Source organism: Furipterus horrens, unplaced genomic scaffold (genome assembly GCF_987537825.1).
Source record: "Furipterus horrens unplaced genomic scaffold, mFurHor1.1.pri manual_scaffold_3, whole genome shotgun sequence".
NCBI lineage: Eukaryota > Metazoa > Chordata > Mammalia > Chiroptera > Furipteridae > Furipterus > Furipterus horrens.
The window spans coordinates 186,166,739-186,184,244 of NW_028327173.1; the positions used below are offsets into that span (position 1 = coordinate 186,166,739).

A 17,506-nucleotide genomic window follows, 5' to 3' on the forward strand; every position below is an offset into this window, starting at 1 on the left:
TAACTACAGTCATTTGCACACATATAAACACCCTTCAACATTGAGAAACTCAAATAAGGGCATTTCTCTGATAGTTGTAAATAGAATTAACTTGGTAAGCCCATATTCTTTTTCTTAAGTTTTTTTTTTTTTTTTTTTTTGTTAGGGTGGGGGCAGCAGTAGGGAGAGAAGAGAAACATCGATGTACATCAATCAGTCGCCTCTCACATGCCCCCAACTGGGGACCTGGTGGGCAATCCAGGCATGTGCCCTGACTAGGAATCAAACAGGCAACCTTTTGGTTTGCAGGCTGGCACTCAATCCACTGAGCCACACCAATAAACCCGATTTCATTCAAACGACTAAAACACATTCTTTTTAAGTGAGTGCTGAAGGAGGCTGATTGATCACACCTCTGGAAATTGAGGAACATTAAAGTGCCTGCCCTCTGGTTTTAGGAAACTTTCTGGTTGGAACAATTTCCCCCTTCTCCTCAACTCCTGTTAACACTGCGCCCTTGTTTAGACTTGCATGTAAAGAGCTAAAACAAGCTATCTTGCATACTGACCCCTTCCTAAAGACTGATCTGAGACCAGGCTCTGGCCTGTACTGTTTCCCCAGGGGCCTGCAGCCACAGCAGACCCACCATGAGCATTTACTAGACTTTAAACCTATATGAATACTTCCCAAAGCAAATGCAACATCTCTCCCCATGCCCTATCTCCTGAGCAGCACCTTTGTCTTGACCCTCTTATCAGGGCAGTGGGTATTCCAGAAACTTACTGAACTTATTCCTAAACAAGAGGGCATCTCACCAAAGACTCATCTGTTATTGTCGGTGCTTGATCAGTTCTGACAGTCTCCACCCTCTTCAATGAGGGGACAGATCATGTTAAGTGTTCTGCCCTGATTGGTGTGGCTCAGTTGTTTGGGCATTGTTCTGCAAAGTGAAAGGCTGTCAGTTCAATTCCCAGTTAGGGCACATGCCTGGGTTGCCTCCCTGGTCGGGGCGCATACAAGAGGCAACTGATCAACATTTTTCTCTCCTCTTTCTCCCTCCCTTCCCCTTTCTCTAAAAATAAGTAGGTAAAATCTTTTAAAAATTTACTGTGGCTAATATTTATATGTACTAATACTCTAGGAGCTCAATGTGTTATAACACTGACTTTCCAATAGCACTGTTGGCCCCACTTAATACCTAAGAAACGATAGTGCATTCACCCATGCATGCTGAAAATGGCAGTCATGGATTTGGACTCCGGCAGACTCCACAGACTCAACTCCCTGTAACCGCTACACTGAACTGTTTTAACTCCTGTAGACAGTCATAACTGGAACACATATCTACTGCTTTAGTTGCTAACATATTTCTGCAACCTGCAGCACTGTTATTATTATCATCATTGATAGCCTTGGGAAGGAGAGAGGTAAGGAGGAAAAACAGGAGAAGCCAGAGCCAGTGCCCCCATCCCCTGGGATTTCTTTAAAAATGCAGATGCTCATTCAGAAGGTCTGGGGCGGAGCCTGAGAGTCTGCATTGCCAACAAGCTCCCAGGTGATCTGGATGCTGCTGTCTGTGGGACATCTTGAATAGCAAGCGGCGAGAGGACCCTTACTGAAACAACTCAGTTTGCTTCCTGTGACAAAAATGAAAGAAATGGGGGGCATACAGACATCACAGAGCCGTTTGATGTTGTGGAAAACAAATAAAGAAACTGAAGTGCAAGAAGACTGAATGCACCACGGTCAACAACATGTTAGGAGTGTGTCTGGGTGCCCACACCACCCTTGAACTCCCCCCACCAACACACACAGACACACACACTCCTGCAAGGAGCGAGCCCAGAGCTGTCGACGGAGCATTGCTGCTTTAATACGATCTGTGCCAAGCAATATCAAAGCTGTCCACACTCCAACTTTGAAAAAAAGTGTGTGCTAATGAAGAGGCCAATCACACCTCTGGAATTAAAAATGAGACAAGCCACATAAATTCTCTTCCTTAAAAAACAACCATTTCAAAAGATTTTCTTTAATATCATAAAATATTTTCATGGACAAGTGAGCTAGCAAACACACATGCACCAATGTGCCTTTTGACAAGATTACCCCCCAACCCCCCCACCCCTTTCCCACATCAAGGTGGACATGAGATTGGAGAAATGAATACAGCAGATGGAACAGATAGAAAAAAAAAATCAATAAAAAGGATGGAATATGACATTGTGCTTGGTTATTTTCCTATGTCACAACAAAACAAAACATTTTGGTGCAAATAGTTAATTTTTCCTCTTTTCCATTTAAGTCTGGTGGAGAAAAAAAATACCTTTTTTCTATAATAAAATATGCGGTTTTTTGGTTTTTTAACTTTTTTTAAAGTAACGTTTTTTTCTTTTTTTGCAGAAAATAACTTTGTAAACTGTCACTTGGCGGGCAAGGGGGCTGGATGCCACGTGGGTCCCAGCTCACGGGGCAGCGGAGGAGCAGGGCAGGGCTTGCAGGGGTGGGGGGCCAGGGCGCTGGACCCGTGGGGGCGGGTTAGAGGTCACTCTCGCCGTAGAGCGCCGTGGAGAAGGACATGTAGTCCAGAGCACCGGGCACGGCGTCGGGGCCCACGTACGGGGCCATTCGCACGATGCAGTACTCAGCCTGGTCCGGCGGCAGCTCCCGGCGAAGCTCCTCCACCGTGATGTAGTTCTGCAGAGAGAGCGCAGTCAGGGCGGCGAAGCACCTCAGCGTGCCCTGTGCCGGCCCCGTTTCCGCCCCTCCCCGCACTTCTGGATACACACTGGTGTATTCCGCATGCTATGTGCATAGCCACACAAGGGGACCCTGGAAGAAGGGGCACGGGAGGTGCTCACGAGCTTCCCTGCCGATTGGACCTGCCACCCCCGCACGGCACTGACGTCATAGCAAACGCACCTTGTCACCGGCCAGGATCTTGAAGGAAGCCATGACCTGGTCTGCTGTATCTGTATCGGCTGTCTCTCGGGACATAAAGTCGATGAAGGCCTGGAACGTCACTACCCCCAGGCGGTTGGGGTCCACAATGCTCATGATTCGGGCAAACTCTGCCTCTCCCTGGAGGGAAGAGCCACCCCCAGGCCTGTCACCCTCTGAGCCACAGCCTGCTGGGACTCTGTAGGGACCTGACGCCCTCGGTGTGACTATTGGAGGAGGGCGCAGCAGCCCCTAACCTAACCTGGCTTGTCCTGAGGGCACAATAGGGACGTGGCACCCAACAGTGAAGATTCTTCTGCTCAGTGCTTCCCATGCCCTACAAGTGCCTGGGCTCCCCTTGGGGCACATTAGAGAATGCTGGTAATAATGACAATGACAACAACAGCTAACACCCACACAGTATGTACTATATACCAGGCACTATTCTAAGTGTTGTTTATACTTTAATTCATTCAACCCTCCCTACAACCACCAAGGTAGATGTTTATTTCCATCAGGTCTGCAGATGAGAAACCAGAGGCCCAGACAGGCTTTAGTGACATGCCCAAGGTCACACATGGGTGGTCTGGCTCTACAACCTGCGCTCTCCCCACTGTACTGTATGTGCCAAACAAATGCACAGCACTCATGTAAATTCCTTCATTTAACCTTATATCCGTCCTGCAGGGTCCTCCTTGCCTCATTTGGGTCCCCAAGCTGCTGCTGGTGGAGCTGGGATTTACTACTGGGTTTGTTCCTAGCTCCTAGAGCCCCTGCTCTCGCCTTGAGGCAGCCCAAGGGCTCTGCACTTTGCACCGTGGCCCAGAAGCCACTGAGCTGCCCAGCTAAGGCTTCTGCCCAGCTCAGATGGCAACTGAGAAGGTTGGGAATGAGCCTGAGGCGATGGCAGAGGGGCGGCAGGCTTAGCTGAAGCCATTGCCAGGGAAATGGTAGGCCTCTCCATGCCTTGTACAAGATAAAGCAAACCAGTCTAAACCCAGAATGTCCACACCACCAGTCCTTCCCACTAGCCTCGGGGTCGGTCCAGCCGTCCACGATTGGAGTGAGAAAGCCCTTCTCCACAGTTAAGTACCAGCAGATAAACCAGCACAGTCTGGGGTGGGACGACCAGACCTCCGGGACACACAGAGGCTCTGCAGCTGGCCCCGCCGTCAGGACTCCGTCTTCCCCAAGGACCAGAACCTTGAGTCCCCTCTGCGGAGGGCAGCCCCCCTAGCCTGAGAGTGTCCAGGCTGCCACAACTAGGACTTGGCCTCTGTGGCCTGCTGGTGGCTCCTCGCCAGGACAGAGAGCAGGGTTTACATTACCATGTTGTAACCCATGGAGATAAGGCAGGCTCGGAAATCATCCGTGTCCATCATGCCTGTCTTCTTCTGTGGGGCCAGTGGCACCAAAACACCAGGAGAAGGAAGGGCCAGCCCAGGGCCAGGAAGACAGGGCACAGATGGCCGGAGGGGAGGATGAGGTGTATGGTCCGGGGTCAGGAAGGGGAGAGGGACATAGGAGGAGTAGATGTAAATACACATCCAGGAAAATGTCCACAGGAAGGAGGAAGACAGAGCAGGGAGACGCAAAAATCCGTCCACAGGATGGAGAACGGCGAGGAGAGAGGAAGGCGGGCACCGGGCAGATTCCCATGAAAGACAACCGAGCGCAGAGTCAGCAGTCGGAGTAGTGGGAGGCGGGGATGGCAGGAGAGGGCAAGCCCCATGGCCCACAGAAGAGGGGGACAGGGAGATCCAGACAGACAGAGAAGAGAAAAAGGAGAAACACACGTTACTTCTTGCCCCGGACGCCACCCCGAGTGTGCTCCATGCAGGAGGCGAGTACCTGGGGGTCGTTGCCAATATCATAACCCAAGCTGATGAGGCAGGCTTTGAACTCCTCGGGACCCAGCGTGCCGGAGTGATCCTGGGGCCGCCGTGCGTCAGGCAGCGAGCCATGCGGTGCCAGGGAGGTGGAGGCCGTGAGGGGAGGGGTGGGCCATGCCCCGGGGAGGGGGGGTGGCATGTGAGGGGAGACACAGAAACAAAGGCATGCATATGGAGAGGGTGGAGGGCGGATGGGGTGGGGGAGGAGGGGAAATAAAAGTGCACATGGTTAGACACATGGCCGAGGCCCCGAGGGTGCCCTGTCCCCGGTACACGCAGCCCTGCTCTGGGAAGCAGGCCAGAGGGGAGCACAATGAGCTATGGGGGTGAGAAGCCCCTGAAAGTGCCCAGCCCGCTTCCAGCCCAATGCCCCACCCCAGTTTCCAGGAGGGCTTCACCCAGCCAGGGGCTGAGAGGGCAGGGAAGCAGGCAGAGTGCTGGGCAGCACCTAACCCCATGCTCTCTCCCACCCCAGGTGGTCACCCTGAAGCCCCAGGGCACTGGGAGGGGCGCCCACGTAAAACCTAGCCTGTCTCAGAGCTGGAGAAGGACCCAAGACTGAGCTCTCTGACATCCCCACAGGGTCCCAAAGGCTGTGTGTGTGTGTGTGTGTGTGTGTGTGTGTGTGTGTGTGTGCGGGGGGGGGGGGGGGTAGCGGGAAGCCTCCACTCCTCTAACCTGAGGCAGAAGCAAGGGACAGTATGCACAGCCAGGGGCAAAAGGCCTTCACCGGGCTATGGTAACCTTACTCGCAAGGGCTGAAGATGCATGGTAGGAGAGCAAAGGTCAGGGGTCAAGGGTCCTTTCTCTGCCCATAATAAGAGCTGTCTCCTCAGGAAAGCAGAGAGGCTCACGGGACACCAGGACTGGCTCTCTAAAGCCGGCACCATGCAACAGCGATGCAGGGTCAAGGGAGGCTGACGGCAGTTCCTCCCTCTCCTTCCTCCTCTCCTCACCAGCCCAGGAACCAGATCCAGAAGGGCTACCCCCACCCTGGGCAGTGCCCTCCAGGGCCCTGGGGCAGGGGCTGCTCTAAGCACGTGCAGGGGGTGGGTCTCTCACCCGGTCAAAGTGGTTAAAGGAGGCCCGGAACTCGTTCATCTGCTCCTGGCTGATGCCCTTGGCATCCCGGGTCAGGATCTGGTTCTCCACCTCATTGATGGTCCTGGCGATGGTGGTGAGGAGCTGCTCCCAGCCCACACGTATGTGCTGGATATGGGCGAGGGGCCTGTCAGCAGAGGGATCCCAGGCCGGGCCCAGGTTGCCTCTGCCCACTCTTTCCCCCAACTATTAAAATGGTCCAAGCAATTGAGCCCGGCCTTCTGTGCTGATCCACAGTGTCAGCAGAGGCAGGAGAACCATAACAAGACACTAGGACAGATGACCCACAGGACGAAGGGCAAAGGGCGGGCTGGGTGGTAGCCTCTGCCTGGGGCAGCAGAGACCAGAACCACCAGCATGGGTCAGGATAGGAAGGAAGGAAAATTTGCTAACAGGAAAGACTAAAGGAAAAAAAGCTGGGTAATTCTTTGACTATCCAACTCCAGGACCACACATGCAGGCCTAAATAGTCGTTTAGAATGCCTAAGGCAGCATCTGGCATCAGAATCACTGGTGTGCACTTGTTAAACATTTAGATTCCTGAGCCCCACCCCAGACCTAATGAATTCTGGAGGTGGGGCCCAGAAATCTGTACGTCAGCAAGCTCCTTGGGAAATTCAGAAGGCGCTGAGTACTGAAGACCCAGAGCTCCGGGGGTGAGAAGAAGGGGGTACTCCCTCACTCCAAAGTGAGAGCTGATCCCACTATGGCCAGTTTGCTTGGAAGATGATGGCCTCCTCCTGCCCCAGCCCAGCAAGGGGGAACAGCGGAGCACGACCGAGAACCCACCTCCATGGTGTAGTTGGTGTGCTTGTTGTCGAAGATGAGCGCCTCCTGGATGAGCTGGTGGTCGCCCTCCAGCTGGTCAATCTTGGGCTTGTAGTTGATGATGCTCTTCTCGTACTGCCGCAGGTGGCTGAGCTGGTCCTCCAGGGTCCCGTGCATCTCGATGGAGATCCTCCCGATCTCCTGCTCAGCCGGGAAGGAGGTCCTTGTCAGACCACCCCCCTCTATGCCCCCGGGCTGGAGACTGGGGCGCCCGTAGAATTGGTCAAACCCTCAGGTGATTCTCAGTCCCCAGCCCAGCACTTGGGAGCTGTGGGGTAATCAGTAAGCCCGGAGTGAGACATTTGGCATGAGTGCTCCTTGGTCTGGAAATAGCACCACAGAGGTAGGCCAGGCACTGCTATCACTGGATGAATCACCCCACCATCTCTCAGTTACCTGCCAGCTTCAGGAATGGGATCCAAAGTCAGTTGCTAACCTCACCTCTGCTTGCTAATCAAACTCCTTTCCCGAGCCTTATTCCCCAGCATTGCTTGTCTCAGGGACCCTTGCTGTGCCCACTGAGCCGGGTCCTCACAGCCTCAGTGTACCTGGCTCACCTCCCCAGTGACCGAGCTTGTAGGAGGCCCGCCTTGGCCCACCACACCACCGGCCATCTCCACGAGCCAGGCAATCCCCGTTTCTGTCAGCCCTTCATCCATGTAAATAAACCTTGTTTCTGAAAACACTTTCTGTGCACCCAAATCAATTCAGCACATACAGTACTTCCTGAGAACCTACTACGTATAGTTTGCTAAGTAATTGGGGTTGGGGTGCAGGGGCGACATAAATGTGAACTCAACCTGGGCTCTGCCCTCAAGGAAATCAGAGGGATATCATACTCTAACCTAGGAGGTATCCCTCCCTTGACCTATAGCATCCCACTACCTGGCCCACACAATTCAGCAAAAAGTTCCACGCTTTCCAGAGGTCCAGTTCTCTCTCTGGGGACATCATCATGACTCTCTCACCATGCTCATTGCTTAGGAGCAGTGATAATGAAGGAAGAAACCTGCTCAGCCAGATAAGCCTAAGGGTCAGCCAAGCCAGCCACCCAGGCACTGACTGTGCTGTGGGACCTTCTCGTGCGACTCTTTAGTGGTGTCCCTGTGTGGGTCTTTGCTCCCATGCCAGATGCTGGGATCAGCCTTCAGGCTTCCTCACATGAGTTCCATACCCTTTGTAGGGCAGCAGACCCATCACAGGCTCAGGACTGACAATCTGCCACAGGTCCCGCCTGGGAGGAGACAAGACAAGGCTTTCTGGCTGGGATGGTGCTGGGAAGGGAGGAAGCCTCATTCCTGCCTCCCACAATGGGACCCACCTCCATCTTGGTCTGGATCCAGGGCCCAATGACATTGGCCTGTGATGCGAACTGCTTGCGTAGCCTCTCATTGTGCTGCTGGCGGGCATGCTCCTCCATCAGGGCCTGGTCCCTCCGAGGCACCAGCTGCCGCACCTGGGGCAGGAACAGTCACGGGACGTTAGGAATGGGCCATCTATCTGTCCCATATTTCAGAAGAAAAGAAGGACTCACAAAAAGAAGGGGCCAGTCAGGAATAGAACAGGAATACAGATGTACAGATGCTGACTGGCCACAGAAATTCAGTCATTCATTAACTTGATAATTTTGACTGTATGACAATAACAACAACAAAAAATTGAAATTAAAAAAAAAAAAAAAATCAGTTCTGGCTGGTGTGGCTCAGTGGATTGAGTGCCGACCTGCGAACCATAGGGTCACCAGTTCGATTCTCAGTCAGGGCACGTGCCTGGGTTGTGGGCCAGGTCCCCAGTTGGGGGCACAAGAGAGGCAACACATTGATGTTTCTTTCCCTCTCTTTCTTCCTCCCTTCCTCTCTCTCTAAAAATAAAATAAATAAAATCTTAAAAAAAAATCAGTCAATCAAAAAAGGGACATAAATGCCTGCCTTTCTGAAACTTGCACCAGCTCACCCAATGCCCCATCCAGCCCTTGGACTCACATGGTCCCATTTGCCATTGATGTCCTGAGGCGCGATGGTGGTGTAGGGGTTGGTGCCTGCCATGTTGACGTGGTAAGTCTGGACAATCTTGGACACCTCGTTGTGGATGCCCAGGATGGCGAGGCGCTCCTTGTCGGCGTCAGGGAGGGTGGCCTTGAACTGCTCGTGAGCTGTGGTCAGTCCCTGGACAGAGATGGGAAAGCAGGACAAGAACAATGACTGGAGGGGCGGGCGTCTCCAGCGGGCAAGAGGAGTAAAGAGAGCCCTGCAGATCCCAGAGCAGACACGGGCAGAAGGGCTCCAGAGGCCTGGAGGCGTCAACCAAGGATGTTCACGCTCAGCTCCCAGACAGCAGGGCTGGTCAGGGAAGGTGAAGGCAGAGCCATCAAAGCAGTAGCTTCATGCCGGGGGCTGGTAAAGTCAGCAGCAACCCTGGGGGCGCTCACCACCCCACAGTCAGGTCAGGGACAAGGGGTGCCCCAAGGCCCGTTCCCTGGTGACCTCCCCCAACATAGGCTTCCTCAGCACTTTGCAAAAACCCTTCCAATCTAACATTCTGCAGCTGTATAAAAGAAAGGTGAAGCTGTTCATTGATATGAAACAAGTTCCAAGGTAACTGTTACATTAAAAATAAAGGTTCAAAATATAGCATACTATAAAAGCTACTTTTTGTGTAAAAAAGGGTGTGGAGGAGACTGTACAGAGACTGTGCGGCCATATAGCTGTCCTCTGGGGAGGGGCACTGGAGTTGGGGGACAAGGGATTAGACTGAGAACTTACTCCATATCCTTTTTATCTTTTAGATTTTATGCCATGTGCGTATGTTACCTAATCAAAATAAATAAAAATGCAAAGGTTTCAAATCTATGAAATCCTTGGGATGCTGTCCTCAGCCCTCTCAGTGCAGGGGCAGTGTCCTGGGCGTGGGACCAGAGAGTGTATGGGCCATGGGCGGCTGGGGGACCAGCCCCAGGGGGTGAGGGGGCGCAGCGTACCTGGATCTCCTCAATGGTGTGCACGATGAAGGTGTCCTGCAGGTCCTCCATGGCCCCCTCCATCCAGTTGTTGAAGGGTGCGGCCCGCTTGGCATACTCCAAGTACAGCTGGTCAATGGTTTCCAGCAGTTTTTCTGTCCGCTGAGAGTGCCAATGCGGTGGGGGTGGGGACATGTTTAACAGAGTCATATCCAGAATCCCTTCCCTACCCCAAGTGCCTCCTGACCAGCCCCAAATGGTCCAGGTCTGGAAGTACCAGACTAAGTCAGGCAGAAAGAACAGGCTGTGGAATGTACAGGCTACCCCACTTTAGAATCACCCTGCCTGGCCCCCAGAGTCTGGTCTGTAGAATAGACAAGTTCTCAGAAGGCTGGGGTTGGGTGAAGTGCGCTAAACCAGGGGGATGAGATACGGTTAGGGGAAGAAAAGAAGCATTTCCACAGAGCAAAGCCCAAGTCCAGTGCCAGTGTGAGCCTTCCAACTCGGATCATGACTCGGGGAGCTCTGGGGGCCCAGTGGACCCTTTTAGCCAAAAGCAAAGGGAGTCAAAAGAGGAAGAAGCACACAGAGCTGCTGGAGGCAGGTCCCCATCTCCCTCGGGGCCCTCACCTCCAGGGCTTCCCTCCGCTTCTGGGTTAGGGCCCCTAGATTGTCCCACTGGTCACAGATCTTTTGGCACCGGGCGTTGACACTGGGTGAGTCGTAATAGTCCAGCTCACTGAGAGGGAAGAGATAGGAAGAGTCAGGTAACCCAGGCTACCTCTTTGGCCTGCTCTCCCGGGAGGTACTGGTGATGTTGGAAGGCCAACTGTACTGGCTTCATCAAGACCTTCTGGACCCTCCTCCCAACCTTCCAACTCATTGGAAGACCACTGGCAGAAGGCCAAAGAAGGTCAGTCCTCCTCTCTAAGGTCCCCCACCCCAAGCTCAGCTAGAGGTGATGCCAGTCTTGACCTGATGTACACCTCAAGGAGATACTGATGCAGGGAGAACTCAGAGGTCACCCTCTGGTCCTGTACTAGGTACAGGTAAGGACTGAAGGCCTGTGACAGGAAGGATTGTAGGCTCATCCCCCACTTGGGGGGACGCTCTTAGTCTTCGGTATTGGTGACCTTCCCGCCTAGGCACCAGGCTGTTCCTACCCAATCACTTCTGAAGGCCACGCAGCCGACCTCCAGGCCACGCTTACTTGAGCTCCTGCGCAATGGCGGCGATCTGCTCCACGCGATCCTGGTGGGCAGCCAGGTCACTCTCAAAGGCTTCATGCTTCTTGAGCAGGGCCTTGATCTCCGAGAGGGTGGCCGTCTCATAATCCTTCTGCCGTAGCATAATTTCTTTGCCTGAGTTCAGAAAGACGGTACAAGGCTGAGCTGAAGCCAAGGCATGGGGGAGGGTAGATGCCCTCTTGACCTGACCGCCCACCCCTCAGGGCGCCAGGGGCTCCAGTTGCAGGGGTACACCCCAAGGATAGGCCCACTGTACAAGGATCAGTCATCTGCCGTGCGAGAAACCAGAACGTCCACTAGGGGGCCGGGCGAGGAAAGTTAGTGTTCTCCGTGCATGCAGCGAGTGGGCGTGGCGGAGCGGCATCAGGGGTGGTTATGTGAGCAGGCTAAGCAGGACTACGGGAAACGCATGGGGCATAACATTAACTTTACAATCTATACCCAGTGGTATAACCAGGAAAAAATAAGCCAAGCACTCAGAACTACCACATTTTACATTTTCTCCAGTTACTGATGCCAGCTCCTAGCAGCCTGGCAGGGACAACACCCCCGCGATCCCAATGACTCTCAGTGTGGTCAGTGTCTAGGGCACTCTGCATTCATTCAATGGCCAGAGCCTTTCCCAAGCATCAAATGCACTGTCGTCTCTCTTTAGGCGTGGACAGGCTTGCATTTCTCGGATTTCTGTTTCCCGGGAGGAAAATCGGATGAGACACGACCTCCCAGGATCTCATTAGATGAGGTTCCCAGCTGCCCTGGAAGTGACTAGCACAGGACAGCGCTGGCCTCCCGGCCCACTCCTGTGTGCGCCTGTCGCGAATGGCCAGCCCCTCTCTGTAAATGAAGGCTGGGCTGTGAGGCCAAGGGCTGTGCCCAATGCGCCATTTCTTCCCTTCCCTCTACTCTTTTCTTTAAGTCAGAATAATAATACAACAATACAAAAAAACTACGGATGAGCCTACTTATCTGCTCCTTTCCGTTTTTCCTTACATGGATGTTGTAAAACCACAGGGTGCATGGAAGTCATGCTTCCTGCTTTGGAAGTATCCAGTAGCATATCATCACAGGGCTCCAGTCTTTACAGGGGCCGCTGCAACAGCTGTGTAACCTTCTGCCAAGGGGCTGAATCACCCGCCGTGGGCGATCAGGCCCCTCAGCTCGCACTATTGTAGATGGCCTCACCCCACACATCTCCAGACACGAGATTTCCCCCACGTTTAGGGTTAATTCTTTAGATGGTCTCCAGAAATGGAATTCCCGGGGTGGTGGGCAACATATCGTTAGGCATGAATCCACGTGGCCAGACTGCTTTCGTCAGGCCATGCCGGCACGCTGGCACCGCTTATGCCCTTGTTGGTGGCTGGTATGCTGACAGGGCAACCCCTGTGCTGTACCTTGCTCTGAGCTATCCCTTGGCCCTGGACAGGACATCACAGAAGCATGTGGGTGAATCAGCACAACCTCCACCCTCCCCTTCTACTCTGCCTCATCTTTGCTGCAATAAGTCACTATGTACACAGTGTATAAGACCCAGCATGGGGACTTACAACAGGGAACTAGACGCCCCCCTGCCTAGGCGGAGTCCGGCGCACTCCTATCCCCTGCCAAGCCAAGCCACTACCAAGTGGCTGTGAGGTGTGGGCGTCCCTGCCCGTCTCTAGCCTAAGGTGGGATGGGAAGTCTCAAGAGCATTGAGCTCGACTGGCCTATATGGGGTCTCACACGGGGCTCTAGCTGACACGGTTGCAGGGCCCTAAGATTTGGGCAGCCTTGTTCCCCTCTCCAACCCCAGCCCAGGTTCTGAGGAAAAGATTATTCCAGGTATGACTTTCTCTCTTTGGAGTTAACCTTAGCTGATAAGAAGCAGACGCAAGAAACATCCACGAGTGTCCCCAGGCTGCAGTAATGGAGACACACATGCGTTAAGACAAGGGCTCTGCTCCTCTCTAACTGGAGGCCAGACGCAGGAAGAGAGAAGGCAGCAGAGGAAAAATAGGCAGGGCTGCCATTTCCTGATGTGTCCCATGTGCCAGGAGCTCAACGAAACACAGAATGTACTTATGCCACTTAGGCCTACAGCAATCCTGTGAGGGTGTGTACTGGGTTGAATAGCACCCTTCCAAAACTCAGGGCCACCCAGACCTGAGAAACTGAGCATCTTGGAAAATAAGGTCTTCACTGATGTCATTGGTTAAGTACAATGAGGTCCTCATAGATGAGGGGAGCCCTAAATCCAACGACTGGCATTTTCATTAGAAAAAAGAGAAAGAGATTCAGTCACACAGACACAGGGAGAAGCAGCCCTGTGACGACCGAGGCCGAGACTGGAGTGGAACAAGGCAAGGAATGCCAAGAGTTGCTGGCAACCCCAGACGCCAGGAATAAGCATGGGAACCAACTCTGCTGTCATGCAACTCAGGACTTACGGCCTCCTGAACTGTGACACAATACACTTCTGTTGTGTTAAGCCACCCAGTTTGTATTAGTTTGTTATAGCAAATTAACAAATCATCACCTGCGCGGTACAGATGAGAAAAAGAGGCCTGGGGGGTAAGTCACTGGCCTAAGTTTACACCACTTCCAGGTGGATGAGTTGGGACTTGAACCTGAACCTCACTGACCCAGGGAAATCATTGAGGTGATGTGAACCATCAGCAAGGAACCTAGCGCTGTACTATGCCGGGAACTTGTCTCAGTGCTTCACACGTAATTTTTCTCGTAAACCTACCCGACGGTTTCTAGTATTATTATCCCCGCTTCACAGATGAGGACACTGAGGCAACCAAAAGGCTAACTGATCTTGCCTAATGTCAAAGAATGAGTAAGAGAAAACGAAACTAACAAAAAGCAAGAGTAGGAAGTTGTGGCTGGTGGCTGGGTTGAGGGAGTATGAAAGCCAGAACCGCCGGGGAGTCAGGAGGCTGGGCAGGCCTTACCATCAGTCCAGGCCTCATGAATAGAAGCCTTCTGCCGGAACTTCTCCGCCAGGTGGTCAAGCCGCTCCAGCCTCCGGATCTCATTCAGCAGCCACTCCTCATAGCCCTTCTCCGCCTGCTCCAGGCAGCCCCAGGCATTGTTGATATCCTGTGGGGATGGAAGGCACACAGTCAATCCCACCTGGTCCCTGAGACCCCCACAGCTGCTCCAAGCTTTCTAGGAGGAGCCTCTTCCCCATCTTGGCCATATCTGGCCATACCCACCCAACTCTACTGGTATTTCCCTGGGCTCCTGGACACCAGGCCTCCTTGGCAGGGAGTGGGCACCCAAAGTCCACATGAGTGACCCAGCTATGGGGCTTTGGGTGTGCAGCCCTTGGGGGAAAGAGCCCAAGGCCCTCTGTGACCCCAGGACTGACTGCCACCAGGATTCTGACCAATCACAGAGCTTGAATGGCCAGCCAGGGAAATAGAGCGATGAACTGAGCTAGGCAAGGAAGCAGAGGCCTCTCAACTTCCCCACATTTGATAGCTGGGGAGTAGCCTGGAGTTGGCGTACACCCTGACCTTGGTGAGCTGGCCAAAGAGGCTGAAGATAGTGACAGGCTGAACACAAACCCATAGCTCTTTAGACAGGGAACCATCACAGGGCCACCCACTACAATCACGATGAGGGCACCGGGCAAGGCTGCAATGGGCTGAATCTGGTCTGCATGCCACTCAAGTTCCCAGCTTGGTCCGTACCATGTGCCCAGGGGCCAGGCTGCATCTACCCAAGGGGTGGCGGCACTTTTCCTAAATTGCACAGAGCACCCTCTGGCTAGCATTGGCTGTAGTCTCCAAAAAGCTGCTGATTCAGTCTGGAACCCATAAAAGGCCTGCAATCTCCCATCAGCACACACAGTGTCGGGGCCTCTTCTCTCTCCTCCAGATTTCCCTGGGACCATGCCTCCTTCTAATGCTGTTTGCAGGTTTTGCCCCTCCCCCCATTCCTGCCTTCTATGCCCAGGTCCTCTCATTACTCTCCACTTTAAAGGGCAAAAGCTCTATCCTGGTAAAAAAAGACAGTTTAAAAATTTACGTCTGTTGCTTATAAAACTTCTCCCTCAGTCCTAAGAGGGTAAGGAGGGAGAAATAACATATAAAGTGACATGTATAGTTAGTCACAATGTTAGGTTTTTTTTTAAAGCATTTTATTAAATAAAACATGCTTTAGGATTCCCTTAAATTTTTTATTTATTTAGGAAACTAAAAGAATCTCCCCTCCCCCCAATTTTTTTGTTAACATTGGATAATAAGATTATAAGTAATTCCTGTTTTCTGTATTTTGCTTATTTGTATCTTTGAAATACCCTACCACAAAAATCTGTTACTTGTTTAAGGTAATATGTTTTCTTAAGTACTTAAGCAAGATTCCATGGAAGTAAAAATTATCTCTATCACAACCGAATTATGCCGTTTTGGTTCAAGAGGCATTCTGTTCACAAAATTGAGTTTTGAGGGGTGGGAGGAAGTTAGAGATCCTGGGGAGTCTGGGCTGGATGTTCACAGGTCTGGAAGGGCCAGTCTGACCTGGAATGGTCAGGAGCGAGGGAGCTCTCTCCAGCGGAGAGGCTGCCCCACATCACTGAGTGTGGCTGGGGCCTAGTGGTAACCTGGAAGGAGAAATGACTCGAAATGACTCTAGAGCAGTGTATGCAGGTCGGGCCTGGCCATGGTCCCGCGCTGGAGCAGCTCAGGGACAGAGGCCAATCTGGCTGGGTACTGGGCTCACCGAGACCATCCTGCCCTCGGAGGGCATGAAGGCGGGCCGGTTGCTGAGGCGCAGCTTGGTCTGCAGAGTGTTGAAGTTGATCTCCAGCTGGCACTTCTCCTGCACCTTGGGGGGCTTGTGCAGGCGCCGGTAGTCACGGAAGTCCTCCAGCTTCTGCTGCATGGCGTGCATGGTGTTCTCGGGCACCCGGTTCTCCAGCCACGGGATGGTGCGGCGGATCCACTCCAGCAGCTGGGGGGGCGGTGGGGGTTGAAGTGGGCTTAGGGTATGAAGCTGCTGGGAGGCCAGGGCAAGGGCTGGCTTCCCTCTCTTCTGAAGGCCCTTCCCATGCAGGAGGCGCTGGGAAGTGGCTCTTCTGACAGCACACTCTTTCCCAACTACCCCTACAGGCCATTCCCAGGCCACGAGGCCAGGTTCCAGGGGGTTCCTCTAAGAACCTGGGCTTCGTGAAACCAGCCACTAAGCTATGGTAACTGACAGCCAGCATCACAGCCTCCCTGCTCTGCCAAGAGGAGAACCCTAGACCTGGTGGGAAGGTGGCTCGACTAGGAACAGGAGACCCGAGTTCTAGTTCAAGGTCTACTACCTGAACTAGATGAGAGGCTCAGGTTCCTCATCTATACTACGGAAAGGATTAACAGTTGTTCCTGAGGTCCTTGCCACCTGACCTTCTAGGATTCTAGAATGTGGTCCTTGATGCAAAAGGAAAGTGGATGGCTTCTGGGGGCACCGGCAGGGAATAGCCTGGATCGTTTTCCTTGATGAGGTGATGGAGGAGGAGAGGAAGTAATGAAAGGAAATATATTGATCACCTGCAAGGTGCCAGGCACGTCTCCTGAAGTAAATCACTAAACAATCACAGGAATCCTATGAGGTTAAGTGCTATGATTCCCCCCAACCCCCCACAAGTTACGGAAGAGGTAACCAAGGCACTGAGAGGTCATGTGACTTGCCAAGGTCACCCAGGTGGAATGGTAGAGCAGTGATCACACCCAGGGACTTGGGCTCTAGAAGTTGGGGTCCTACTATGCTGGACAGCTGATCCACCAAGAGGGGCTAAGCTGTTCAGAAAGCTGAGTTCTTTTAAAGAAGAAGCAGGAGGAACCTTTAAAACCCAAATGTAGTCAATGGCAGGACAGCAAACCCAGCCCTGTCCCATGCTGCCCCTGGGGTGGGCCCAGCCAGGAAACTAACCCGAGCCAGCACATATCTGTCCCCAGCTCACACCCTCTCAGAACCAGATATACTCCTTTTCTAGTGTGAATGAAACTCCCAGAACAGTATACCAGGCTGCAAAGGCCTCTGAGGTCCCTTGGCTCACCTGATAAGTGAAAAAGTCGAGACCCAGAAAGGTGAAGGGATTTCCCAGGTTCACTGTTGACAACAGAAAAAGCCGGGAACTCGCTCTCTGAAGCCCAGAGACTGGCCCCTGACCTACCTCTCTGCTTTCTGGGAGGGTTGGAGTGGAGGTGACACTTTCCTGGGTCAACTGTGCTGGGATCAGGGACTGCACCCAGCCTGGGACCAAGTTCCAGGGATGGATTTGAAGGTACAGGTTCAAGGGCTCCCTTTTCTCTCGGGGTGGGGTGACAGGGCCCTGCTGGGGCCAGGGTAACCCGAGGGGTACCTACATCACTGGCCAGCTTCTCGTAGTCCTCCATGAGTTGCTCATTCTCCTGGTTGACAGCCAGCACCTTGCAGATACGATTGGCTGCTGTCTCCGCCTGGCAACAAGACAAAGGGTCATGGTCAGCCACTTGCAGCAGGAGCACGTGGTATAAACGTACACTTCATCTCTCCTCTTTGCCAGCCCAGGCTCAGGCCCATGGATCAGAGGTGCAGGAAGAGAGGTCTTG

The 17,506-nt window shown here is 53.1% G+C and overlaps 1 protein-coding gene across 3 annotated transcripts in view; it reads right to left on the bottom strand.

Annotated features, from left to right (window-relative positions):
* Positions 1-1,832: 1,832 nt before the first annotated feature.
* ACTN1 (actinin alpha 1) overlaps positions 1,833-17,506 on the bottom strand; it is an 86,725-nt gene continuing 71,051 nt past the window's right edge. The window contains exons 9-22 of one of the 3 annotated variants that reach the window (XM_090271034.1): positions 17,282-17,374; positions 15,651-15,881; positions 13,877-14,024; positions 10,904-11,054; positions 10,324-10,432; positions 9,715-9,855; positions 8,720-8,902; positions 8,059-8,193; positions 6,699-6,878; positions 5,871-6,017; positions 4,768-4,848; positions 4,245-4,310; positions 2,899-3,057; positions 1,833-2,673 (exon numbers count right to left, since the gene is read on the bottom strand). In XM_090271034.1, coding sequence (XP_090127160.1) covers positions 2,515-2,673; positions 2,899-3,057; positions 4,245-4,310; positions 4,768-4,848; positions 5,871-6,017; positions 6,699-6,878; positions 8,059-8,193; positions 8,720-8,902; positions 9,715-9,855; positions 10,324-10,432; positions 10,904-11,054; positions 13,877-14,024; positions 15,651-15,881; positions 17,282-17,374 — 1,983 coding nt within the window. In that variant the 3' untranslated portion in view covers positions 1,833-2,514. The remainder of the gene's footprint in view (positions 2,674-2,898; positions 3,058-4,244; positions 4,311-4,767; positions 4,849-5,870; positions 6,018-6,698; positions 6,879-8,058; positions 8,194-8,719; positions 8,903-9,714; positions 9,856-10,323; positions 10,433-10,903; positions 11,055-13,876; positions 14,025-15,650; positions 15,882-17,281; positions 17,375-17,506) is intronic. The other 2 variants (XM_090271036.1, XM_090271035.1) reach the window with 2 other exon arrangements.